This window comes from Stenella coeruleoalba, assembly GCF_951394435.1.
Source record: "Stenella coeruleoalba genome assembly, chromosome: 4".
NCBI classification, from domain to species: Eukaryota; Metazoa; Chordata; class Mammalia; order Artiodactyla; family Delphinidae; genus Stenella; species Stenella coeruleoalba.
The window spans coordinates 75338176-75366097 of NC_137149.1; the positions used below are offsets into that span (position 1 = coordinate 75338176).

Genomic DNA, 27922 nt, shown 5'->3' on the forward strand with positions numbered 1-27922 from the left:
TTGGAGGGAGTTCCCTGGTGGTCCAGTGGCTAAGACTTCACGCTCCCAATGCAGGGGGCACGGGTTCCATCCCTGGTCAGGGAACTAGATCCCACATGCATGCCGCAACTAAAAGATCCCACATCCTGCAATGAAGATCCTGTGTGCTGTAACTAAGACCTGGTACAGCCAAATAAATAAATATAATTTTTTTTAAGTGTCATAAAAAACCAATTGGAAGCTCTGCAAGTGGGTAGGGCTTGTCAAAAGTGGCCTCCACTGTGAGTGATCTTGTAGGGTCATTCTTTGAATAACCCCTCACATCAGTGTCTTTGATCTTTTCTCATGTGTTGGCCAGAATTACCCAGAGAACATTTTTAGTCTCAGTCTCCTGCCTGAGTTTGTTAACATGTGCAAACTTAATCCCATGTTTTCACTGTGGCATTCCTTACTTCACCTCTGCCCGGTTGGCACAGAAGTCTGGACTAAAGTCTGTTTTGCCTCCAGAAGAATTTAAAACTCTGCCATGGTGCAGAAGGGGCCATTGTTCAGGTACATAGAGTGGGGAGGAGGATCTGATGGCCTTACTTCTTCTTGACTTTCACTCAGTCTTCTTCTTTTTAGCCCCATTTTCAACCTGATTCCTCCCCTAAAAGGTATCTGGTGTCACCAGTTCCTCAACCTTTGAGTGGGTTCTGTAATGTCAGGCTGCTTCTCATCTTTCCCTGCTTCTAGTTAGGATTAAATTTTCTTGGTCTGCTAAGTTAGTTAGTACTCCCTTTGCCAAAATGTTATTGCTGTTATCTCTTTGTTTGTGTATGTTTATTTTCTTTATTCCCTTTACTGTTGTTTTTATAGGTTTCAGAGATACATACATCTTGTGACCAATCTATCTTTAGCGAGACTGAGATCTGATTATATCAACTTCCCAAGTTAAAAATCTATAACTATAGATGAAACTATACCCAAATTTATGCCAGAGGAATAGTATAGATACTATTATCCATGGAGCTTAGAAAAAGGAATTTTGAGCAAATATGTGGCAGTTTTTACCTAGTAATATCCAGGGAGAGACAGAACCTAGAATATTTTTAGATTCTGATCATTAGAATTGGGGAGAATCTTTTGAGGAGTGTTTTCACAGTGGCCTGTGTAAGATCCTGAAAACTTCGTTCCTCTTGCTCTTATGGCATGCTCACCAGGCAACTTAATTTTTTGCTAATTAGGTTTTCTTGACATCAGAAAGTGAGTCATGGGCAGTAGGCACAGGTACTTCAGTTGTTAGAGTGGAATGCTCTACCTAGTTTATTACTACTACTACTACTACTACTAATGGTTGACATTCATTGAGTATTTACTATGTGTCAGGCACTGCTCCAAGCACTTTATCTGTATTAACTCACTGAATCCTCACATAAGGTAGCTACTAGTTATCATCCCCATGTTACAGATAAGGACACTAAAATTAATTTGGCTGATGTTGGTTATATAGTAAGTAGCAGAGCTGTGTAAATTGATTTATTAATACAAATTAAATCTTGTGATTTATATTTTAGTCTGTTCTTATTGGGGAGAGTGAGAGTCAAAGAGCCTGATGAATTCCAAGAGTATTTAGGGAAATTGGATCTTTTGGATCTATAACCTATTTAGTCCTTGACTCTAATGACACAGACATAATAGTACCACCTCGAGAAACTGCCTGAGCAAACCTGTGGTCCCCGAGGAAGTTACTTTCTAGTCTACTGTCTTTTAGATCTTATTACTATTGAATTTATTTATAATATTTCTTAAAATTATTTTATGGATTTGACTTTTCCACTGCTTAAAAATGTTAGAATAATTCAAGTGCAAAAACAAAAGGAATAACTAGAAAATTACCAAAATAATTAACATACCTCAGGTTTGTCTAAGAACAGATGATTCTACCTCATTCCTTGTTTTATTTCTATTGCGTTTCACCAGGGATTTAAAGGTATAATGTATGTGAAAAGAACTTTGAAAAAAGGTAAATTTCTTTGCAAGTGGATTCAGTGAGAAGAGTGATAGTTGTATATAAAATATCTGTTCCTGGCTGATAAATATTACTTATCATCTTATAATCACTTTATCACTCTAAAGAGTAAAGATGGAAACTCCTTCTACAGATCTTACTTCAGACAATGATAATATTGTAGCTGTATTGTCTGTGGCTAGCAGGGCTTCTGAGAGTATAAAATAGTGGGTAAGTGGTATTTTCATTATTAATTTACAGCTCAATTTTCTGTCTTTTCTTTTATGAATAGGTCTTGGCTGTTCAACCATACTTTCTCCAGAAGGATCAGCTCAGTTTGCTGCTCAGATATTTGGATTAAACAACCATTTGATTTGGGCCAAACTGCGAGCAAGTGTATTGAACACCTGGATTTCCTTGAAGCAGGCTGACAAGAAAATCAGAGAGGGCAATTTATAAGAAAGAACATCATTGCATTGTTTAGGAGAAAAACTATAAATTTCTAGTTTAGCTGCAGAAAAAAGAAATCAAGCAAGACGAAAAGATTTTAAATCAATCAGAGAAAACAGAATTTAAAAGTGAATGAATGCCTCTCTAGATTCATGAATTAGTAGAATAAATGTACATATTTATTAGTATTTCTTTATAAGTAGTGAAATTAGTATACATTTAAAATTAATCTCTTACCCACATATGGTCAGTTAGGTAGGCAGTATAATTAAATATATTTCTTAAATGATAATAATGTTCTATTATGGAGCTCTAAAGTTACTACTTCCTACATCTGAGTCCGTAAGTTTTAGAAACTTAAAATGGTTGTACCTTAGGGTGGTTAAGAGCAATATAGTCCTCTTTCACATTACGATCTTTACAAAACTCTAGGGCATGGTTTTTTATTTGCAGTCAGTATGTCAGAAAATGATGTTGTATTTATCTCTAGCTATAGCTAGAGATGATGTTTGGGTTTGATATTGCCTTTTTTAAGAAAAGCTGAGATTGACTCTGGGGGTAAGAAAGACATGAATTAAGGTGAAGGGGCACCGTGGAAACCATGGAGAGACTTCTGAGAACTTCTCTGTTAAGTGTCAGGGCAATTTCCCATGGAAAAGAAGTAGAGTCACCTTTGCCATTGCAAATGAGTTAGTAAATCTTACTTGGCTCTGTAGGTCATAAAATTCTTTTAATTCTGATAACACATATTTTAGCCAGACTAACAATCCCCAACCTACCATCATTTTCAAAAATTGGAATCTCCCAGTTAATACCCATAACTAGTTTCTTTCTTGTAATAGTATTAAGTCTAATATACCCAGCAAAATGCACTTCTAAAGGAGCAGTTGTTACTGAGAGGTATGATAGTTCATCATGAGTCTATAAACCATATTTGGAAATATCAGTGTTACATTATGCAGCCTTGAGGATTTTATAGATCATGAAACTTTAATCCAGGTGTCTATGAACCCCTTAAGCTTACATGTAAAATTTTATGTGTATGTTCACTTCTATGAGAAGGGGGCAATCAATTTTTACCAAAAAGATGTGTCCCCCCCCCCAAAATGTTAAGAATCTCTGCTATGAAACCTTGACAAATCAAGATGAAATCTTGACACTGGCCTACCCGGTCTATGCTTTTTCACTTCCCTCTCAACTGTTAGCAAGCTGGCATCTCATCACTTCCTTCACCTGATCTCTGTGCGGTATGACTGACCTAACTTCCTTTCTTGGGCTATACACCAAGTTGTTCCAACCTCAATCTTAATCATTCCTCATATTTTACTCTTTCCCTTAAGTATTGATGTTTCCTACTATTGAGTTCATTGTTTACAAATAATGGTAGGATAATTTTAATTCTTTACAGTGAATGTCTGTAGACTTGTATTTTCAGCTGTCCATTTCTGTCTGAATGGTCTAAACTTAACTCATCTTCCACCAAGCCTATATCTGGCTGCACTCACTGTCCCAAATTAATTTTATCCTTGATGTTTTTCTCTGACCTTTCATTTCTAACTCATCACCAGGTCTTGAATTTACCCTGTTTACCCATCCACTGTACATAAACCTCAAGCAAGGGTCAAATTCTGTATTAGCCTGATCTAGGTCTTTTTTTTTTTGTGGTACGCGGACCTCTCACTGTTGTGGCCTCTCCTGTTGCGGAGCACAGGCTCCGGACGCGGAGGCTCAGCGGCCATGGCTCGTGGGCCCAGCCACTCCGCGGCATGTGGGATCTTCCCGGACCGGGGCACGAACCCGTGTCCCCTGCATCGGCAGGGGACTCTCAACCACTGCGCCACCAGGGAAGCCCTAGGTCTTCCTTCTTAACCCAACCTTTTTGAGGTTGATTGTCCAAGGACTTACAACAAAAACTCTTAAATAAATTTCTTTTGCAACATAGACTCCTTTGAAAATATGAATGCTGTTGACCCTCTCCCTAGAAAATTGCACAGTATGTTTACTAACAGGTTCCATTTGTTCCTGGGTTCCTTGAAGCCTATCCATAGTCTGTAGGTTAAGAATTGCTGTTGTAACCCATCAAGGGAACTTGCTTTCCTCTTTTTCAGACTGTTGCATATCTGTACGTTTAGTTCTTAGAATGTTCTCATTTGTCATTAAAATCTACTTGTTAAGTTACTAGAGCTTCATCTTCGCTTTCTCCATGAAACTTTCCCTGATAAACCTTCCAGCTACAATGGCTACAAGTACTTTCTCTGTTGGATTGTAAGCTCCCAAAGAGGAGAAAATGTAATTCTACAGTTTATTTCCCTTACATTGTCTTATGCTCTGATGTGCTAATGCCTAGCTGTCTGTTAGAAATGGGGGAATTATAAAAATCATGTACTGCTTTATTTTCTAAAGTTAGATCACAAGAACAATTAAAAAGATTTAATTTTAACATCTTTGAACTTGGGCTTCATAGTCTCTGAATAGTCATTGGCTGCTATTTCAACTCTTCTGTCCCTACCTAGCAAAAGCTCCACCTGTTTCTGTGCAGTACATAAAAATTTCAAACTGATTGAGACTCACAGATAGGACTGACCTTTATCAATGGTCATTATTAGTTTCTTAATAGAGTACATATAACCCTCAGTAGTATAGTTCATCAATGCTAGAGTAAATACTTGTTTGAAAGTATTTTAAGTGTTATAAAAAGTAATTTACACAAACCTACCTGGTTTGCCATCTTTGGGTGTTTATACTTTCTGTGGGCTTATAGTTAAATAGAGGAAGAAAAATTGTGTCCGAATAACGCTGTACTTAAACTTTATATCTTAAAGCCACACTTAGAATTGCTTTAATGCCTCCTGAAATTTAAAACAAAGCAGCCAAATAAAAGGCAAGGATAAGCTCTTGTGTGAAGCTTTATTCATTCATCCATGTGTGAAATACATGTTTTGCCTTATTTTATTCTAGGCCCTAGGAAAGCAACACTGAACAGAGACAAGGCCCTCGCCCTCACAAAATTTACATTTTATTGGGGATAACAAATCATAAAAGATAAATCAGATAGATTCAGGGAAGTATAAGTGCACATGAAGAATAGCCAAGGTGAGAGGACAGTGATGGGGTAAGAGGAAGGTTTTTAAGGAGAGCAGGGCAATGATGTAAAAGAGGAAGCCATGCAAAGATATGGGGAAATAGTTTCCCAGACTAAAAGAACAGAAAGTAAAATAGCTTTGCCTTTTTGAGAACCTGCAAACATGCTACTATTGCTGGAGCTCTGTGAGCAAGGGTAAGAGTGGAAGGAGATATTGATGTAAGCAAAGGCTAGATAACTTAGGGCCTACAGACCACACTGAAGTGTGTCAGGAAAAACCATTGGTAAGTTTGAGCAGGGGCTGACGTGATGTATTCAACAGGTTTTAAAGTGTTCTCTGGCTGTTGTGTGGATTAGAGGAGAAGCAAGGAGATTAGTTAAGAAGCTACTGTAGTCCAGTTGAAAGAAGATGTGACCTCCAACAAGTAACTTAAATTTTTTGTGCCTCAATTTCCTCGTGTGTAAAGTGGGACTAATACTACCCACCTCAAGGTGACTGAGAGTTAAATGAGTCAATATATGTAAAGTATATCCTAGCACATGAATGCATTATGTAAAAATCTATTTGGCTGACTATAGAATGAGTAGAGTTTATTCCATGAAAATTACCTTGAATTTGATATTCCCTTCAGCTGATTTAATTTCTAAAAACAGGAAAAAAGGGCAGAGTCAGCATAATGTGACTTAAATAAAACATGACAGGCCATAGAACATCCACAATTTCTCCCTGCCATCTTCAGCCCAGCAGTCCTTGGAAAGCCAGTGGAAACGCTTACTTTTGATGGTGCCTTTTGCATTTAACTCCTCACAACCTCAAATACTTGGGGTGGGGTTGTTAACCCAGCACTGTGGTACAGTGAAAATAGCAGTAGAATGGGAATGAAAAGATTTCCTTGGGCACGTTTCTCTTTGAGCTTCAGTAACTCCTTGCACTCTGTCCTCAATCCCTCTTACCTTTCCTTACTTTTCTTCGTAGAATTTATTACCACCAAACATGGTATATATTTGTTTATTGCCTCTCTCTCCCAACTAGAAAATACATTCCATGAGTACACTAGGTTGTCTTTTTGTTGTTAATTGTATCCCAAGCGACTAGTACTGATATAATGCCTGACATTGGCATTTAGAAGGCACTCAATAAATATTTGTGGAATGAATATATGTACAAATTCCCATAGGTATGGCAACATGGAACCATACATAACTAAATATTAGAGGAGTATAACATGCAAGGGGAGTAGACAGTAACAAAAGATCATAAAGGACCTTACATGCTAGGCTTTGTAGTTTGGATTTCATCCTGAGGATAGAAGAGTGACATCAGGTATATGTCACTGTGATAAGCCCCATCACTCTGGGGCTTCCCTGGTGGAGCACTGGCTAAGAATCCACCTGCCCAATGCAGGGGACACGGGTTTGATCTCTGGTCCGGGAAAATCCCACATGCTGCGGAGCAACTAAGCCCATGAGCCACAATTGCTGAGCCGGTGTGCCGCAACTACTGAAGCCCATGCGCCTAGAGCCTGTGCTCCGCAACAAGAAAAGTCACTGCAATGAGAAGCCCATGCACCGCAACAAAGAGCAGCCCCCACTCGCTGCAACTAGAGAAAGCCTGTGCACAGCAACAAAGACCCAATGCAGCCTAAAATAAATAAATTTATTTTTTAAAAAAATCACTCTGGTTTGGAAGACTCCTGTTTCAAAAGGGGCAAATTAAATCCATACATTTATATCTTGTTTGCCACAAAACCCCATTAAAAATGACAGAAGAAACAGAAACACAGGAATCACAACAGAGGAATTCTGAGGAAATTTCTAGAAGCTACAAAGTATATGAGATCAGACTGATATAGAAACCAAAACTGTGACTCCTTACATAAAGTCAATATTCTGAAAAGAGAGAAATGCACTACTAAGGCAGTGGTTCTTAGCTTTTGGAGGGGGAGAGGGGAGTTAGGATAAACACCTTTGGAGAATCCAATGGAAGCTACAAAATCTTTCCTCAGAAAAATTCTAATAAAATTTTGCGTATACCAAATGTCTTCCCGAACTCCTTTAAACCCTCTGAAATCCAGGCATAATTAGCTTGAAATACATGACAGTTCCACAGCTAGTAGAAGTCCACAGCCCTTCTCATGATTTTTACTAATTCACAGAGATTATAACCTCCTGAGCTAGAGCTCACTGGATCATTACTGCTGTTTCTGCATTGTACATATTAACCAGACATGAAATGTACCAGGCACCATAGGATATAGCCATGAGCTGGACATAGTTTCTGCTCACAAGGAACTCACAGATTAAGGGAGAAAGAAGCAAAAACTCACTCAGTTAAAAAGTTGAGTACCAACTATATGCCAGGGAGTGTGCTAGATCCTAGGGATGCTACAGTGAGCAAGGCAAATATAGTCCTTGGCCTCATGGAAATTACAGTACATCTGGAGAGAGACAGGCCTTAAACAATGAGCAGTGCTCAGAAGTAAAGAGCTCCATAAGACAGTGTAATGGGGAACCTTGCAGTGTCTGCAAAGTCAAAGAGGTAACTTTTAACCTGGAACCAGAAGGATACAGAAATATTGAAGGATGAAAAGGAATTAGCTAGTTTGCTGAGAAAGAGAGGAGGGGGGAAGAGGCAGGAACTGGTAGGATCGTGACCAGAAATGAGCCTGCAGTAGGCGTTCAATAAAATGTCCTGTCGTTCTCATCAAGAATACTCGGTAGGTACTCGGTTTGGACAAGCACATCTTGATATTTAAGGTCTTACAAAAACTCTAAATCCCCTATGTCTCTGTGTTACTTGAGTGCTTACTATGACAGGGTGCAGGAAGTATCGTTTATCCCTAGAACAATTATATATTATCCCTATTTTACAGCCGGGAAAACTGGGACTCTGATAACACGTTCACAAGTCAGACATCTAGAGCGTCTGAACCTGGGTATTCTCACACCAAAACACATCACCCTTCCAGCCTTATTGCCAACTGCTCCTGAAATGCAGCCCAAAGGGTAGCCAGGGGGTTTTCACCAAACGTGCTTTGCACTTGGAGATTCTTTTCTTCTTCTTTGCCTTTCCTCATATTCGCTTCTCTGAACTTTACCCAGAACCAACCCCAGGTTTTTCAAGATCCCATTCAAATACCAATTCCTCTATGAAGTATTCCCAGGCAGCAAGAAGCCGTCTCTCTCCCCCTCCCCTTCTCTCTCACTCCTTCAGATGACCCCCTACGGTTTCTAGTTGGTATTTTACCACGCCATAGACCTGTTATTTATTTTCCATAGACCTTCGCCCAGCTCCGCCTCTAGGGACCTGGACACTTCTCCGCCCCCAGCGGTCGCCCCGGAAACGCACGCTGTTTTTAGCCGAATCTGTTTGGTAAATCCTTTTCAACCCCTTCCCAGGATCCGACGCCTCGTTCCTCCAGACCCGCTTCTAGAAAGGAGTATCGACTCAATCTTCGCAAATTTCTAGGTACGAGAGTGAAGACTGCGGCCTTGACGCCAACTCAGTATCAAAGACGCTTCCGACTGCGAAACGCTTAGCAACCATCGGCTTCCTTCTCCGCTTAGGCACCTCCGAGATCCTCTTCCGGGGCAAGAGGTCACCCCGCCTCTCCTCCAAGATGGCGAGCGGCGGCAGTGGGGGGGTTTCGGTACCTGCGCTCTGGAGTGAAGTGAACCGTTATGGCCAGAACGGCGACTTCACGCGCGCTCTCAAAACCGTCAACAAGAGTAAGTGTCCCGGCGGGCGCCGGAGCGGGGGCGGGCCCGGGCAGGTGGGAGGATGCAGCCTCCTTCCGTGGCGCGTGACCACCTCCGAGCAGACAGCGGGAGGGGAGACCCCAGCCGCCCGCTGCTAGGGCCCGAACGCCCAGTGGGCGCGGGTCGCGGTGCCTCAGCTCCCCACGGCCAGCCCTGTGTCCTGGGTAGCTTAGAGCCACGTGTACTTCCGTCTTCCCCCCCCGCAAAGCAGAAAGCGAGGGAAGGATTTAAAGAGACCGCAGCTCCCGACGTCTCTTCCAAACTGCTTTCTTATTTTACTCCGTTGTTTTCACGCCTTATTTCGCAAATACTCCACATTGCCTCCTTTTCGCTTTCCTTATAGCGGAGTGATCAAGATAGTATTGCTGAGGGAGCTTTTTCTTTTGGGTCGCAGCGGGGGGAGGAACCTGGCTGGGACACGTAATTTGGAAGCTGGCGCTGACAAGTGGAAGCTGTACAGACTCGGGGTAGAGGGAAGGGCTGGATCTGGATGTCAGGCCTGTCATTCCCACATATAGAATCCCTCCAGCGTCCTTAGACCAGAAAATGTGTGTGTGAAAGCGCTAACATTTGCAATAACGTTGCAAAGATAAATGTTAATCCTGTTTTTTGCCCGGTAACTGATCATTTGGAGTGAACTGTCTTCGGTGTGAGGTTCAACTCATTATATTCTGTTATCCTTTACTGCCTAACTGTAATACGGCCGTGCTTTTTAATGCTCTCTGTCGTGCTAAATTCTTTATTGAAGGTGTTGCCTGTATTTGTTAGGTTTGGAAATGTAATTACCAGGACAGGGTTTGACTGTTGAAAGAAGTAATAACATACATGGTATGTCTGTAGCGTACAAGTGTGAATTTTCAACAAACTATTGATGGGTTAATGTGAAAAGAAATGATTGTGCCCACAGTGCACTTTTGGTGATTTCAGACATTGAGGAAAACAGCTACTAATGACAATTATTTGATTGTTAAACTTGTTTTGAATTGACTTTGGCCTTTGCTAGGCCTGCAACCAATATTAATCAGCAATGTAGTAAGTACTGTGCAGGAATTGTTTAATCAGCAAGGGCTGTCAGTTCTCCAATATATATATATATATATATATATATTTTTTTTTTTGCGGTACACGTTGTGGCCTCTCCCGTTGCAGAGCACAGGCTCCGGACGCGCAGGCCCAGCGGCCATGGCTCACGGGCCCAGCCGCTCCGGGGCATGTGGGATCTTCCCGGAACGGGGCACGAACCCGTGTCCCCTGCATCGGCAGGCGGACTCTCAACCACTGCGCCACCAGGGAAGCGCTCCAATATATATTTTCTTAATTGATAGAAATTACTCTGATTCTTAGACTGAGATTTGAATTCCTATAGTTGCCCAGGAGCAAGGGGAGTGATCCTAGTCATTTTGACACTGAACAGCTGTTTAGCATTGAAATTTGGCCACCTGACTCCTTCCTTGCACTTCTCTTTAGTTATATTCCCTGAAAAGGGAAATTTTGAATGGTGTTTGGAAATATTGCCAGCAAAACAAATTGTGTTTGTATACTTTACAGCTTATAGATTTTTTTCAAAATATTCTCATGTAATTTTTTTAATAACCTTGTAAAATAGGTAATGCTTTCATACTCGTTTTGCAGATCAGAAAGTTGAGATTTGGCAATCAAATGACTTGTCCAAGACCTCAAGGCATTTAGTGACAAGCTTGTACTCAAACCTAAGTCATTTGCTGCCAAGTTTTATATGAACTTTTTTCTTTCCCTGTGAAGTAATGAAATATGTAGGATATAGCATGCATTGCAAGATGAAAAAGCAGTAGAAAACAACTTCATTCTTGCTTCTTTATCTCACTTTACTTTTTTGGTACATGCATCTTGGGAAGCTATCTCACTGGAAAGTCTAACTTAACTCTCCTTATTGTCACTTCTTAACTTAAAAATAAAGATCAGTCATTTAAAAAAATGTTTTGACTAATCATTTCTGCTGCAGTAAAATTGGAAATGTAGCTTCCTGAGATGGGAAATGTGGAAAGGGAATGGATTTAAAAATTGCTTTCCTAAAATTGCTGTCTAGTACTGCAGATCAACAAGGATGATGTAACTGCCCTACACTGTAAAGTTGTGTGCCTTATCCAGAATGGAAGTTTCAAGGAAGCCTTGAATGTCATCAATACTCACACCAAAGTGTTTGCCAAGTAAGTGATTTAATTAGTTGTTTGTGCATGTTTACCATAGCTATAACCATTTCCATGTTTTTTTCCCCACTATTCAGTGATTTTTGACCTTTTACTTTCCTTCCCCTTTTTTCCTTTTGCCTGCCAATGGTGCTTCTGAAACTGGAAAGAGCAATAGTAACTTTTGTTCTTTTCTGCTTTAAGAAACCTTTTCCTTACCCTGTCTTCCCTTTGAACCACTAAGAAGGGAAACTGGAGGGATGTGGGGCATAAACAAGAGTCGCAAGATTTCTTGGAGAACATAGGGAGAACAACTCAGCAGAAGTTTAATTTAAAAAAAAAGAGCAGAGAGGGCAGAACATACAGGGTAGGGATGTATTAGTTGAGGCCTCTAGGATGGTATGGCAGTCTTAGCCTGACCTCTGTGCCTGCCTCCTTTGAGAATTGTTTAGGTGAGTATGATTTTAGGCCAAGATCTTTCAGTGTCAGAGTTCTTTAGCAGCCTTTAGAATATATAGCAGTTTTTTTCAATCTACTTTTTATTTTTTTATTTATTTATTTTTGGCTGCGTTGGGTCTTCGTTGCTGCATACGGGCTTTCTCTAGTTGCGGCGAGCAGGGGCTACTCTTCCTTGCAGTGCACCAGCTTCTCATTGAGGTGGCTTGTCTTGTTGTGGAGCACGGGCTCTAGGCACGTGAGCTCAGTAGTTGTGGCTCGCGGGCTCTAGAGCGCAGGCTCAGTAGTTGTGGTGCACGGGCTTAGTTGCTCCGAGGCATGTGGGATCTTCCTGGACCAGGGCTCGAACCCGTGTCCCCTGCATTGGCAGGCGGATTCTTAAACACTGTGCCACCAGGGAAGCCCTATAGCAGTTTTTTATTATTCTTAATCTTTTTCATTTATTTATTTAATTTATCATTTCATGAAACGTGAACTTATAATCTGAATTGGTACTGTAATTTCATTTTTCTTTACTGTTATGCCTAAGCCCCAAAAGAAATGTGTGTTGAAATGAAGGTTGCAGCATATTTATTGTTTAATGTTTATAAGGTACAGAACAGTATATTGTATACTTCCTTTTGTATAAGAAAAGGAGGATATAAGAATTTCTATGTGTATTTTTTTGTATATGCAAAGACAAACAATAGATGGAGAAACAATGAATAAAAATAGTTACTTGTAGGAGGTGAGCGGAACAGAGTAGATTTGAATAACAGTGGGAGTAAAACCCTTTCAATGTATACCTTTTTGTTTTTTTTTACTTGGGCCAACTGCATGTATTACAGATTAAAAACAAATTTTTAAACTTTATTAAAAATAAAAGGGTAATAAAAGGGACACTGCTTTCTACTAGTAAACATGTTTATGCTAAAATTCAGTGTTTTGATTTTTGGCCATTTTGTGAGAGAGGGAAATTTTCAAATAATCTTTTGTTAGGTGAATAAAGGATGTTGCCATTTGCTTGATGTTTATTTTTCCTCACAGATTATGGTTGAAACTTCAAAATGTTTCATATGTGACATTAATGTAGATGAATTTTTAAGTCTGTGTATGTAAGTAGTGTTTTTGTAGTTGTCTGTTTACCAGTTGTTTGATTACAAGTTCTATGTTCTTTTAAGATTTCTAGTTACTTTTTCTTTGCTAATTATTTGCTTCTTGACAAGTTACAGTAGCATTATGTGGCTTATCATAGGTTCTTAAATGGATTTAAGAAACTTCTATAACAACCCATTTAAAACATGTTCAGATTGTCTTTATATCTGAAACAGTTTTTAGCTAATTCAGGATTTCATTCTTATATATTCGTTTCAAAGGCCAGTAATTCTAATAAGAATATCCATGAAAGCAAGAGAGCCTAGGGAAATAGATGTAATATTTTCTGCCACTTACGAGCTGTCTGATTTTAGACAAGTCGCTAACCTTTGTCATCTGTTGTTAATGGGGATTAAATAATATGTATCAAGTGTGCTTAGAGCAGTGTCTGGCTTACAGTGGGTGCTCTGCAGTGTTAGCTAATAATCAGACATTGGTTTTTCCTTTTTCAGTAACTCTCTTTCCTTCGAGAAGGCATACTGTGAGTACAGGCTGAACAGAATTGAGAATGCCTTGAAGACAATAGAAAGTGCCAACCAGCAGACAGACAAACTAAAGGAGCTTTATGGACAAGTGGTAATTACTGCCTTAAAATCCCTGTTTGACAGTCGTCCTGCATGAACGTGATTCTACCTATAGCAAGGAGCAGGGATGAGGAACCCCAGCCCATCCTGATGCTCCATAAAACTTGCCACCAAACCAGTGCTTGAGGTTTGAACATATTCCCTCTCCTTGATCTTCATATGAACAATTGCATGTATAGTGTTCTATGAACAAATGACTTCCTAAGGGTAATTGGAAAATTAAGAACTATCCTATGAAATTTGGACTTTTTAGTTGGAAAGATGAAGGCCAGTAAGCTTATATACTTACACAGTTTTGAAACAGTCTTTTTAGTTTTTAACTGATATTTTATTCTAAATGTAAAATAAAGAAAATCATGATGAATAAGAATTTGGATGAATTCAGATGGCTCATGAAATCCCTGGAAATATCTTATTCTAAAAGAATTTTGAGACATACAATTAAGCCTAATGTAAAATAGGGTTATTTATGATAAGAGGACAGAAATGTTATATTAGAACTAGCAAAACCCTCTTAAAATTTTTTAAAATGTCAGTTTAGGGCAAATAATGTATTGAATGTATTGTCCGCAAAAGGTAGTGTGAGTTTAACAGAGATTTGGGCAAGTTCATGGATTGTAGGTCTATAAAGAACTTTTCATGTAAACTGGGTTAGCTTAGGGTAGATTCCAGCATTTTGATATTGATGAAGGGCACCCATCTCTGTCATACATGTAGACTAATTGACTCAAGTGGCAGTTCTTATCGCCCTTTAAGAACAACTTGAATGAAATAAGCAAGAATTATGTTGTGTATACTTGATACTACCCTATACAATAGTTGGTTTCTGGAAAAGAGAAATGAAGATTCAGTATAATGAACTAGGAAATAGTAAGTCCTTTTGTTAACATCTAATTTTGTTCCTGTTTACTGGGGCTTAGTAAACTTGTGGGATTGTAAGTCAGATTGGTTGATTTCTACAGAATGGTTTTCTTTCACAACCCACTTAGGCACTTACCTCACCTCAAGATGGGGGTCAATACAATGGCTTTTCTAACTGAATCATGCCTACAAATATGCAATATAGTAGAGATTCATTGCAAGTAACTTTTGGGAAGTATTAGAACTACAGAACTAATTGAACATACAGAACTAATTGAACAATTGTAAAGGAAAAACAATTAATTGCCCACGTTATGCTGAGTTAGGTTTCTTACATGGTGGTTCCAAAAAAGGGGTTATATGGTGTTAGGGATGTAACACAATATTTGTCTTCTCTGATTTTTTACTTGCTATTTATCTCTTCAGTTGTACCGATTAGAACGCTATGATGAATGCCTGGCTGTGTATAGAGATCTTGTCCGAAACTCTCAAGATGATTATGATGAGGAGAGAAAAACAAACCTTTCAGCAGTTGTTGCAGCTCAAAGTAACTGGGAAAAAGTGGTTCCAGTGAGTATCTCTGTGTACTTACACAGCCATGACATAATATTCCTGTCTAGTGTTTGACTGGTATTCTCTGTGACAGGAGAACTTGGGTCTCCAAGAAGGCACACACGAACTGTGCTACAATGCTGCATGTGCGCTGATAGGACAAGGCCAGCTGAACCAGGCAATGAAAATCCTGCAAAAAGCTGAAGGTTGGAAGTTTGTTAAAATGATATGTGAATGTAATGTGCATATAACTTTGCAAAGTATTTCCAAAAGTTAAAAAGTTAAAAACTTTGGGAAGTTTTTAAATGGAAATTATTGATGCAGTGGAAATTTCTCAAAATCCATCTAGCCTTTCTCTTGGGTTCTTGACTGTTGTCTCTCCTCTGTTACTATGTTATTCCTAAGCCAGTCTACTTGTCCATTTTCAGCCACACCAAACCTTAAGTTTGAGTTTTGAGGAGTAGGTTTTTGAACAACTTACTGTGAATGTTAAATGTAAATTAACCGAGTTAGTAAGCATTCGGTAAATATTATTATCATCATTATTATTGGTATTAAACAAGTACACAAATATAGTAACAATATGGTGTGCCACATTTATGCATTGATAACACTATTCAAGCACATTTTAACTCCACTTAGTATGTTTCCATATACAATATCTGCATGCTTTGAAGCTCTTAAGTGAAAAAGAAAATAATTTATTAGAGAACTTATGTCTGGTCTCAACTCCTGAAACATTTCGACTTTCTTCTCCATACATTTCCCTTGGAAGCTATAAAAGTGATGTTGTAGGGACTGCGATGAATGGTGGGAAGGAAAAATGGTGAAACAGGGTCTGTTTTATTCTTAAATATTGATGGTTAAAATAAGGGCAGAGGTTAGAGCATCATGAGGAGAAAAATATGTTTAATAATGATAATTTCTGGATCATACCCAGTATTGACAGTGGTATGGGAGGACATCCTCATATATTGCAGGTATGAATGTAAAAGTAGTAGAGGCTTTGCAGTGGGCAGTTTGGTGCTGTAGCAGATTTTGAAATTTTCATACCCTTTGATCTAAGAATTTCATTTTTAGAAATTTAAGGAAATAAGGGAATAATTAGATAACATCCATACAGATATATATATATATTTGAATTTAATTGAAGGGATGTTCATAAGAACAAAAATTTAGGAACATGAGTTTCTGTCCTATTAGAAGACTTTATTATAATCGCAGAATAGATTACCATGCAGTCATTAACAATAATCATGTTAAAAATAATAATGTAGATGTAAATGTGTTGTAACTTAAAGATGTCCACAGTATATTAAATGGGGGAAGGGAGGTTTCAAAATAGTAGACTGTCCCACTTTCATTTAAAAATGTATCTGTGCATTTACATTAAAAAAAAGAGCTGAAATGCTACTGTGGTTATATCTTTGGGTGACAGGATTATTGTCCTTATTTTTATACTTTTCTATAATTGATTTTTTGCAATCAACATTTGTTACATTTATATATTTTAAATTCCCTTAAAAATTTTTTTTAACATAGGGATTGCAAGTGAAAGAAAATGCCAAAGAGCTAGAGTAATCAAGGATTGATAATATTTATGTAATATATTTGATGTTAACGATAAATTCCAAATTTGCTTGTTAGTAAAATTATCTTAAATCTTCTCCCTAAGAATTTAGTTCTTGTTCTTTGGAACATGAAAGAAACGAGAGTTACCCAGCAATGTTAATTTTAAAACCATTTTCTCTTATAGATCTTTGCCGCCGTTCGTTATCAGAAGACTCTGTAAGTATTCCACTGTGGTTAAACCCAGATTTTACACTTCTGCTAATATAAATTTGTAGGAGCCTTCTCTGTAGTATTTACTGACTTTTTGAAATGATATTGATTCATTAGATAAGAATCACAGAAACCCTCTTGACCAGTTATTTGATGGACTCTCTTAGGGTGAGAAATGACAATACAAAATTTTATATGCCTTATGCATTTCATTTTAAATTCATATAAATTCATTCTCCTGTTTTAGGTGTAGGGCTCAGGTCTTTGAGTAAGGTCCTATTCATAGGAATTCCATGCATATTCCTTACATAAACTATACATAATCCAACAGTCATGATCTCCAGGGTTTTTTCCTTAAGTATAACAATACTTTAAAGACAGTTGTGAATTAGTTTCATTACAGAGTCCTTTTTTTTTTTCTTCATTTTCTGGCTCATACCTAATTAGATCGTAATTTTCTTTAGGAACTCAACCTTTGTCAAATATTTCTGAGCATTCAACATAGTTTTCATCGAAGCAAGTCTCTTTTCTCATGCATAGTTCTTGTCTTACTGCAATACTTAAGTTTTATCATTTCTTTATCAAACACAACTGGCTTAATGGGATTGGAAACAAACAAGTCTGACCTGGTCAACATATGCTTACCAGGTGAGAGTAGGAGCGCCTGGTATGGCAAAAAAGAGCAGCCTCCTAGCCTTGAGCATTCTCTCTACGTGGGCATCAGTCAACCTCTCCAAAGGAATGGAAAATACAGATTTATCTGGGGTATCAGTTAAGAGAGCTGCTACTTTAATTACAGAATTAGTTTCAGCTTTTGAAGTTCTTTGTACAGTGATAGTTACTAGTTAGAATTTTGTAGTCTTTGGATTAGAAGTATTTTAGAATTAAGAGTGAAGCATTTTGAAAATGTGTTTCTTATGAGAAAATTGTTTCCAGAATTTAGGGGTATTGTAAAAAGTTAAACTTGTATGCTGTTTTTCACATTTTTTTTTTTTTTAGTCTTAACTTTTTAGAGAATAAAAATGATCAGTGAATGGTATTCCTGAGCTTGTCGCCATGTCCTTCCAGAATTCGTCTTTTTGCCATTCTCATTTAAGCTTCCCTCTTTTGGTAGCTATTCCTAAATTTTAACAAACTGACTTTACAGGAAAATTCCTGAAAATTGTATGTCTTCTTTAGGATGATATATCTTCTGAATGTTTGGATCACTTGGTTAATATGTGGATCAATTTGGAGAACTCACAGGAAAAAAAAATATTTCTTTTTCTGCTTAGGATGGGACTGAAGAAGACCCACAGGCAGAACTGGCCATCATCCACGGGCAGATGGCCTATATTATGCAGCTTCAGGGTCATACAGAGGAGGCTTTGCAACTTTACAATCAGATAATAAAACTAAAGTAAGTGGGTTATTAAAATGAAGTGTCTTTTATAGGGTATGAGTTTTCTTTTTAAAGGTTTATTCCTTTTTGACTGGTGCTTTTTGTTTGCAGACCAACAGATGTAGCACTGCTAGCTGTGATTGCAAATAACATCATTACAATTAACAAGGTATGGAAAATCCATGGTTTTCTTACACTATTTTTTTCTGGAAGCATATTACTCCAGCCTTGTTCTAGGATAAGTTTTTCCATGACAGAGTCCAGTTGCAGCAAAATCACAATGGAGAGTTTTATTTAACTCGCATAATGATTCTGCAAGGTATATTCAAATAATAAAACTATTTTGTAGTTACATACCCTGGACTTAAAAATCTTACCCTTTTCCCATTGTTTTTTAAAATTATTATTCTATATAATTATAATATTAATATAATTATAATATTATTTCCCATTATTATCATTATATGGAGAATACTTATTAGAGAAATAAGTTGTTTGGACTTTGATTTCTTCATCTAGTAAGTCTGAATACGAGTTTTCCGTATATAGTTTTTCTCTTTCCAGTGGTTTTTATTTTGGGGGAGAGGAGGCATGGGCAGGTTCTCTCTCTTTCTCTGCCCCCCACCCCGCCCGCAAGCCCTGTGTAAACTATTACAAGCATGTATGTAAACAATCCTAAAGAGTACTGTACTAGTCAAATTAACCACCTTTTGGAACATTGTTCTAATGGGAAGATATTTCAAGTTCAAATTTGAAATTCAAGTCAATAGAAAATTAGAAAAGTAACATTTAGGTTCTTTTGATAGGCTATGTGATTTTCCAAGTGCCAGCTTATTTCATCCTCACAATTATCTTTTTAGGTGGCAGTACGTGTCTCCAATTTATAGGAATGTAATCTGAGGCTAAAAGGAGTTAAGTGATTTGTATAAGATCACAGCCACTAAGAGGTAGAACTTGGATTCAGATTCTAGTCTCTGACTCCAATGCACTCTCCTTTTAGGCCTGTGTGGTATCTCTCTCCCCCTATAGCAGAAATTCAGAGGGTTCTCAGATGTAGGATAATGGCATTAGGGGGGTAATAGATATAGGATGTTGTAGGGCATTGGCATGGTTTAGGTTTCCAAAAATTGATGCTGGCATTTGACTCTTAGCAGCAAGATGTACCTGCCTATGTTTATGAACAATTTGAAATGCCAGTGAGGACAAATTGTTTTTATCCGATATATAATTGTGGGGAGGAGAGTATGTGAAGTACTAAATATCTCAATCTAAATGTATTTATACACTGAATTTTTCTTCAGTTAACATTTATTTCTAATTTTTTACTCAGTATGGTGCTGGATGCAATAGGAAATGCAAAAATAAATATGAAACGTCGTCTTAATCATTACATAGTATAAAAAATTCTAGTGTTGAAAAAAATTGTGCACATTTAAATTTCTTGTTGTATACTTGTAACTACAGTATTTGGTGAAGGAAGATCTGGGTTGGCTAATTTGAATAGAGGCTTGAAGGAGGGATATGGTTTGAAGGTTAAGCAACAGCAGAGGCAAATGACTTATGGAGGGAAAGTGAGAGAGCAAAAGATATGAGGATACATACATGCTGGCTAGTTAAGAAAAAAAAAAGGTTACATTGAATAATAACCAAGGTGTGGGAGACCTTGAAAAATCAAAAATGTTAATAAGTGTCATGGTAGTAAAGTTTAAGAGAAGTCTGGCAGTGGCATGCATGGTGAGTTTAAGTACTAAAATAGTGACATAGGAGTACCAACTAGAAATATGGTTTCTTGAGGATTGATTTATATGAAAGCCAGTTTCTTGCTGTACATTTAAAATAATTTCACATTGGTTTGGAGCTTCACAGTAAAAAGCAGAATTTATTTTAGATTTCTTCTTTGCCTCCTTTTAGTCTTTAAACTAGTAGAAGACATGGTTTAAAAAGCACAATGGTAACACATATTTGCAAATAATATTTAACAAAGTTAGAATACTGTGCACATAGTAGACACTTAGATGCCCTTTTTGTCCTTCTCAGGGTGCAGTGTGACTTAATTGTCTTCCATTCTTATTCCATTCCATTTGCTTATGTATGATAATATGTCAGAGAGGAATAAGTTACTTTCCTCATTTGTCATCTAAATTCTAAAGATAGTTTGTAGATGTTACAAATTTAGGTATCGTTGTAGTCCTAATTTCCACTGTAAGATTTGTGCAGTCCCTTTGTACTTTTCATCAAAAAGCTAAAGAAAGCAATTAATAGTAGAAAGATAAAACCAAACCAAGAAACCAAGCCAAATTTATATGTACCTTAGGAGCATAGGCACCCCAGCCAGGTAGGTGTATTATCTTCCAAGCTCTCTTGTTGTGTTTACATAAAATAACAAAATGAAAGAGGAATAAGGCCTTGGAGTGTTAAAAGAGTTGAAGTCTGAGATTGCTGTTAATGGTGAATGAACTTTTCTTTGTCAGGACCAAAATGTCTTTGACTCCAAGAAGAAGGTGAAATTAACCAATGCAGAAGGAGTGGAGTTTAAGCTTTCCAAGAAACAACTGCAAGCTATAGAATTTAACAAAGCTTTACTTGCTATGTACACAAACCAGGTAGGCAACAGACCTCTGGTTCCCCTGGCTAAACCTTTTGGAGTATGGCACATGAGGCATAATGGGTGTATCAGTCCAGTCTGTTTATATTTTTGCTTATATTTTGTCTCAGACTCATGTAGTCTTCAGAAGGTCATGTATCATAGATTTTATCTGTTAAGTAAGTAATTTGCCCAGTTCTTTGTAAAGGTCTACAGTGGTGGCTTTTAAGAAGAAAACACTATTCACGGCTGTAAATGAGAAAATTCTCTCATTACCTTATTTCTAATTTCTCTGAATTAAAGGAAAAATCATCAAAGATGCTGATCGTGATTATAAATGTAAGATCCGTCTTTTTAGTTTGTGCATAATCACATCAAGTTATAAATAAGAAGGGCAGTTCTAACTCCAATATGTGTAAATTCTAATTAAATTATGATTTTGTACTCTTCTAGAGCAGAGGTTTTCAGTGGGGTCTGAGAGGCAGTAACATTTTCATTATTTAGCACTGAGTCAAGTTGTTCCTAAATACTGTAGCAAGAAATACCTATACGTTTTGTTGCTTTGAAGCAAAGGCTGACACTTGATGTGTTCTGGGTTTTTTTAAACAAAATTCTGCAATTTAAGCATCCAAATGAATGTTTAGGACTTATTCTTTCGTAAATGCTTTAAGAACTCATAGCTTACATTCAGTAAATGGAAATCTTTTTCTTTCAGGAAAAACTTGAGGGTACTGTAAACCACCTCTCTTACCCTAGGTAGTTCTTCACTTACTATTTTGTTTCAGCTGGTTTCCTTCCACCTCCCCATCCTTTTTTCTTTTTGGTCATTCACTTAATGTTTGATTTAATTAACCGGCTTATTTTTGTGGGGGGGGAAATACTGTCTTTTAGGCAGAACAGTGTCGCAAAATATCTGCCAGTTTACAGTCCCAAAGTCCTGAGCATCTCCTTCCTGTGTTAATCCAAGCTGCCCAGCTCTGCCGTGAAAAGCAGCACACAAAAGCAATAGAGCTGCTTCAGGTAAAACAATTACTTGCATTTTTAATGAGATGTCAGGTAGTTGTAGCCTTGTTTTATTTTCATTATTAAAATAGTGTACAAGCTTGTAAATTTCATGGGAAAACTAATAGGTAATATACCACTATACACATGCCAGAGTGTCACTTTAGTTAATTCTTGGGCCGCAGCTTTGTTTTGTATAAATTTGCATTAGTAAATGTTTGCTGTAAACTCCGAAGAATGCTTTTCATTTGGAGATTGATGTAACACTAGTTAACGGTTTGTTTTAGACTTAAAATACCAGAACATGCTTAGCCCCTTTTTCAATAATGTATTTTCTAGTAAGTCCCAATCCAAAACCTCAAACAATTACAGAGATACTGACTTGGTTTTTAATTAAGCTAAACCAAACATTAAATCACATTCGAATTTCCTGAGAGTAGACTACGTTGGAAAGTTGGACAGCATAAAATTAGGACCATCCTGAGGGGCAAAGTTGCCAAGCAGGGATCCTCAGTAAGGAGTCGTCTTTTTTTTTTCTGAGTATCCTTCTTTAAAAAAAAAGAAAAATCTATGTAGTAATTTTAATTATTGTTTCTCTACTGGTGACTTCCTAGAGACTTGGCATTATTGCAGTTTCTTTCAGAGCACAATTTTTTTTTTTTTGCGGTACGCGGGCCTCTCACTGTTGTGATCTCTCCCATTGCAGAGCACAGGCTCCGGACGCGCACGCTCAGCAGTCATGGCTTACAGGCCCAGCCACTCCACAGCATGTGGAATCTTCCCGGACCAGGGCACGAACCCATATCCCCTGCATCGGCAGGCAGACTCTCAACCATTGCGCCACCAGGGAAGCCCTCAGAGCACAATTTTAAGCAAAGTGGATGTCAAATAAAATTTTTCCAAATTTAAAATTTTGACCTGAAACCAGAAGTTTAATGTTTCAAAACTGGATTTAAAATTTAATGAGGGGACTTCGCTGGTGGCGCAGTGGTTAAGAATCCACCTGCCAATGCAGGGACATGGGTTCGAGCCCTGGTCCGGGAAGATCCCACATGCTGTGGAGCAGCTAAGCCCGTGTGCCACAACTGCTGAGCCTGCGCTCTAGAGCCTGCAGGCCACAACTGCTGAGCCCACGTGCCACAACTGCTGAGGCCCGCGTGCCTAGAGCCCGTGCTCCGCGGCAGGAGAGGCCACCGCAGTGAGAGGCCCGTGCACCGCAGGGAAGAGTAGCCCCCGCTCGCCTCAACTGGAGAGAGCCCGTGCACAGCAACAAAGACCCAATGTAGTCATCAATTAATTAATTTTAAAAAAAATTTAATGAGGCTGAAATAAGTAATTAGAATATGTGCGCTTAGTTGTGTAAATGTAATTTTTTTTCCCAACTAAAAAAATTCTAGGAATTTGCAGATCAGCATCCAGAAAACGCTGCTGAAATTAAGCTGACCATGGCACAGCTGAAAATTTCCCAAGGTATTCATGATTATTTCATTATGATTAAAATAACCCTGTTAATGGAAACATATGATTGGAATGATTCTGAAATAGTTGTGGACTATGTGATTTTTAAAAATTTTTGCATAATAGTGAAGCATAATGCTGTTTCAAATATGAAACTAGATTGTGTGAACTCCAACATATTTAGTAATGTTAGGAGGCCTTTTCTTGGGTTAATTCCTAAATTGTTAGAATGTTTCTCAGTCCATGCTTTGAAAGTCTGTAGAAGCATAGAATTCCTCTGTTCTATACTTGAATTTCCTGTGTACGTCATGTGTAGAAATGCTTATATCTGTCACTTGGTAGTATTTGCATGAATTAAGAGTTACTTTGCTTCCTAGTTTTCAAATTTTCTTAGCCCTTTATTCTTCATTTATACTCTATAACCCATATCTTTGGTAGAGAAGAGGCAAGGAAGTTTAATGAGAACTTGTGTTTTTGAATCTTACAGAGAACTGACAGTTTTTTGTTTAAAATTTTGAACCAGTGTTGAGTATCTAGAGCTGTCTTGTCCCTGTCTGGTAGCCACTATCCATATGTAGCTATTCTAAGTTTAAATTAAAATTAAACAGAATTTATTTTTTTAAAGATTTATTTATTTTATTAATTTATTTATTTTTTGGCTGTGTTGGGTCTTAGTTGCAGCATGTGGGATCCTTCATTGCAGTGCACAGGCTCTTTGCTGTGGTACACAGACTTCTCTTTAGTTGTGGTGTGAGGGTTTTTTCTCTCATTTAGTTGTGGCACACAGGCTCCAATGCATGTGGGCTCTGAGTTGCGGCATGCGGGTTCCAGAGGGTGTGGGCTCTGTAGTTTCCAGCACGCAGGCTCTCCAGATGAGGTGCGCAAGCTCAGTAGTTGTGGCGCATGGGCTTAGATGCCCTGCGGCATATGGGATCTTAGTTCCCTGACCAGGGATAGAACCCGCGTCCCCTGCATTGCAAGGTGGATTTCTTACCATTGGACCACTAGGGAAGTCCCAAAATTAAACTAAATTTAAAATTCAGTTCCTCAGTTGTGCTGGCTACATTTCAGAAGTTTCATTGCCACATGTGTGTAGTTGGACAGCATAGATAGAGGCTGTTTCCATCATCACAGAAAGTTCCATCAGACAACTCTGGTGTAGACCATACATTCTCAGTGGAGGTGATAATTGGTTTGGTGCACAGGATTGAAAAAAATCTTAGATATTGTGATGGCTAAAATGAAAAGTTCATGGGTAGAGGGGAGGGGAGTTGGCAATTAGGAAAAAACAAAAAGGCACTAAAAAGGCACCTCAGTGGGGTAGTAATGAAAATCAGGTTGAGACCTGATAGCTACCCTATTCTCACATTTCTTATCTTCCTCCTTTGTTTCTTTTTCCTTTTCCCACCTCTCTTTCTTCTTTTTCTTGCTTTCCTCTGTATCTTCTTTTCTCATCCAGTTTTCAGTTTATTTTTGTGAGGATTATTTATCATACTAATATTACTGAGAATGAGTCTGTTACATGGTTATTGTTTTGTCTTTAAAGACTTTGGAAGGTTTGTTGAGTAGGTTTGCAATTGAGGTTTGCAATGAGTAGAAAATCAGACTTTAACATTGTAGGAAACTATCCATTGCACTCATATCTACAGTAACAATTTCAAGGCCTTTAGGGAAGGACTCCTGCCTTTTAAGTTACACTCTGAAAAGGGAGAAATAGAACTCAACGGATTGGGAGCTGGGAGACTTTTTTTCTGGTAGCAGTTCTGCCATTAACTTTGTGGGCATAAGCAAGATATATTGTTTCTTTAGGATTTAATTTCCTTTGTTTGTAAAATGAATAAATAGAATACATTATTCCCAAGGTCCCAAAGCTTGAGTGTTTAGAGATGTTACAAAATATGACTCTTAAATTTTTTATCTTTTTTTTCTCCATGAGATGCTTTCTTCAATGTGATGCTGATTTTGTTTTTATTCTATTAAGGTAATATTTCCAAAGCATGTTTGATATTGAGAAGCATAGAGCAGTTAAAGCATAAACCAGGCATGGTGAGTTTATAACTAAAATATTTTAAGACTGAAAAAGTAATGGAATTAATAGTTCATTGGTATGTCTGATATTTCTTTGTTTTCACTTTAATTTCTGCTTATTTCTTTATTCAAAATGTAGAAGTTGTAGTTAAAATAATAGCTTTCTGGTGTAAATTTAATTACATTTTATGCTCTGCTTTGCATTGATTTATTATTTAGTCAAATGTGTCAGGAACTGTTTAGGCCTTATATTACCACTTGAAAGCCAACCTTAAATATCCTAAGACATATATAGGGAATTTCTTAGCCTATTATTTTATCATGTCTTCAGTGTGATTTCTTTGAGTTAAAACAATTTGGTAATAATGGCCTACGAATTTAGTTTTTAGTTCTCTGATTATTCAAGCATCACAGGTTTAGATCACTAATGTAGCTGTGAGCACATCTGTTTCGAAGTAAAAACATTCTGTAGTGGTGGTATGTACATTTATTGTACAGGGACTGTTTCATTTTCCAACACAGCTTGTTTACAAATGGCACTCAATAAATGTATAATAGTATTATGGTAGTGTTTTCTCTTTTGAAGAATCATACTTTAAGACTGGGCTGTGATTATGTTAGAATCAAATATAATATCTGGCTAACATAATGTTTCATCTAGGTTGTTGGATTTATTGGCATGAAAGTTGTTCAGATATTCCCTGTTTATCCTTTTAATATCTGTAGGACATTTTGTTCCTATTATCTTTTTTTTCTAATTAGTCTAGCCAGAGGTTTGTTAATTTTATTGATTTTTCTCAATGATCTGGCTTTTTGTTTCTGTTTCCTTTTTGTCCTCATCTGCCTATGGCTCCTCCCCCTGTCACTCCACTCCAGTTACATGGCCCTCTTTGCTGTCCCTCCAGTACACTAGGCAAGCTTTCACTGGCTTCATGTAGTGGAGGCCACATGCAAGTTTAGCCTCTCTAGTGTGTGTACCTCAGTGATCATATAAACTAATTTTCTAAGTGCTTCTTCTCAACTTCTGTATTTACCTTGTTGTGTACTGGTAACAAACCATTTGTGAATGAGCTTTAGGGGAGGTATTTTTTTTACAGATAATCACCTTTGTGTTTGGAAAACACCATTGTTGTTCATGGTATTTCTAGTTATGCATTAGCAATTTTTATGATGAATTAGGTACTAGTACAGAGCCTAGCAACCTTTATTTGCTGTTTCTTTAACTTTATTCATTTTCAAAAAGTTTATTCTGAGAGAGAAGGAGGAATTCTCTTCACTAATTTATACCTTTGGCTGGGTAGGTGTCTGCATTAGTGACAATGTACAGCCATGAGGAAGATATTGACAGTGCCATTGAGGTCTTCACACAAGCTATCCAGTGGTATCAAAACCGTCAGGTAAAAAGATGGAGTAAAATGTTATGAGGGTGCATTTTTGCATAAGAATAAAAAGCTGCAGCAGTGAACTCAAAATTAAGAATTGAAACATTTCAACTCACTGTTTAAAAAATGGAATGCTGTTAGACTGTCACTCAGTTTTTATGTATACCAGATCCAGATAATGTTATTAGAAGAAAGAAATGGCTACCAAAAAAAAAAAAGCTCAGTTATATTTTCTGAAGCTCCTTCCTGAGTGTATGTATGTGTGTTTGTGTGTGTAATCTCAAGAAATAAGAATATTAATTGTACGTGCTTGTGTATAAGACAGCTCATCTTTAGTGGCTAGAGAGCCCATGGATGGTAGTACTTGGTACAACAGCAGTACGTAGAATAATTGTGTATCTCTATCTAATAGGAACATCTTCGTTTTTTCCAGTATGGGTCTTTGCATAGGCATTATCCAACTTATAGATATACATACACACAGGGGGCATTAATACTGTTAGCACTATTAGCAGTGAAGAGATATCAGTGTTCTAGGAAGTATTGTGTCAAATTAATGTTTGAGAACGATAGTGACGTAACTTTAAGATTTGGTTATGCAATATTTCTAGTTGTAGACAAGACAATCTAAATAGAGATGGGTTGTATACCAAGTTCATAAATTGGTCTTCACTTGTACTAATTTGTCTTTCCCTCTGTGTGTGTGTGTGTGTGTGTGTGTGTGTGTGTGAATTTCTTTTTGTTGTTTTGTGCATTCAGTAAAACTTAAGATGAGAAATCTAATGGGTAGGTCCATTTTAAAGATATAATGAATATAACTTCATTGACTTGCTAGATATTTAGCTTAAAACTTTTTTTCTTTCTTTATTGAATCTATAGCCCAAATCTCCTGCTCATTTGTCCTTGATAAGAGAAGCTGCAAACTTCAAACTCAAATATGGACGGAAGAAGGAGGCAATTAGTGACCTAGAACAGCTATGGAAGTAAGCTCTGAAAGGTGGAGGTGCAGAAATCCAAGTTTTATTTGATATGAGGGAGTTATTTTGCTTGTTTATGTTACTTTCTCCAGTTTTATAAACTGTTTAGTGACTTTCTTATTTCTTCCTTTAGACAAAATCCAAAAGATATTCACACCCTGGCACAGCTTATTTCTGCTTACTCACTTGTAGATCCTGAGAAGGCAAAAGCGTATCCTTTTGATTGTTCTAGACAGCTCCCAAGTAGTGCAATAAATCCCTTCCCTTACCTGTTTTGACCAGGGCTTTTTTGTTATAAATTTCAACAAACAAAATC

General features: G+C 37.7%; 2 protein-coding genes across 2 annotated transcripts in view; both read left to right on the forward strand.

Moving 5' to 3' along the window:
* The window catches only part of PAICS (phosphoribosylaminoimidazole carboxylase and phosphoribosylaminoimidazolesuccinocarboxamide synthase), a 54228-nt gene extending 46590 nt beyond the window's left edge, over positions 1–7638 (forward strand). The window contains exon 14 of the mRNA XM_079919168.1: positions 2262–7638. Coding sequence (XP_079775294.1) covers positions 2262–2428 — 167 coding nt within the window. The 3' untranslated portion in view covers positions 2429–7638. The remainder of the gene's footprint in view (positions 1–2261) is intronic.
* Positions 7639–7933: 295 nt separating this feature from the next.
* Positions 7934–27922, forward strand: part of SRP72 (signal recognition particle 72) — a 28522-nt gene continuing 8533 nt past the window's right edge. The window contains exons 1-15 of the mRNA XM_079919132.1: positions 7934–9230; positions 11326–11446; positions 13468–13591; positions 14887–15030; positions 15107–15218; positions 16769–16800; positions 18069–18193; positions 18287–18344; positions 20647–20778; positions 21651–21779; positions 23159–23231; positions 25201–25265; positions 26549–26644; positions 27509–27612; positions 27740–27817. Coding sequence (XP_079775258.1) covers positions 9122–9230; positions 11326–11446; positions 13468–13591; positions 14887–15030; positions 15107–15218; positions 16769–16800; positions 18069–18193; positions 18287–18344; positions 20647–20778; positions 21651–21779; positions 23159–23231; positions 25201–25265; positions 26549–26644; positions 27509–27612; positions 27740–27817 — 1502 coding nt within the window. The 5' untranslated portion in view covers positions 7934–9121. The remainder of the gene's footprint in view (positions 9231–11325; positions 11447–13467; positions 13592–14886; positions 15031–15106; positions 15219–16768; positions 16801–18068; positions 18194–18286; positions 18345–20646; positions 20779–21650; positions 21780–23158; positions 23232–25200; positions 25266–26548; positions 26645–27508; positions 27613–27739; positions 27818–27922) is intronic.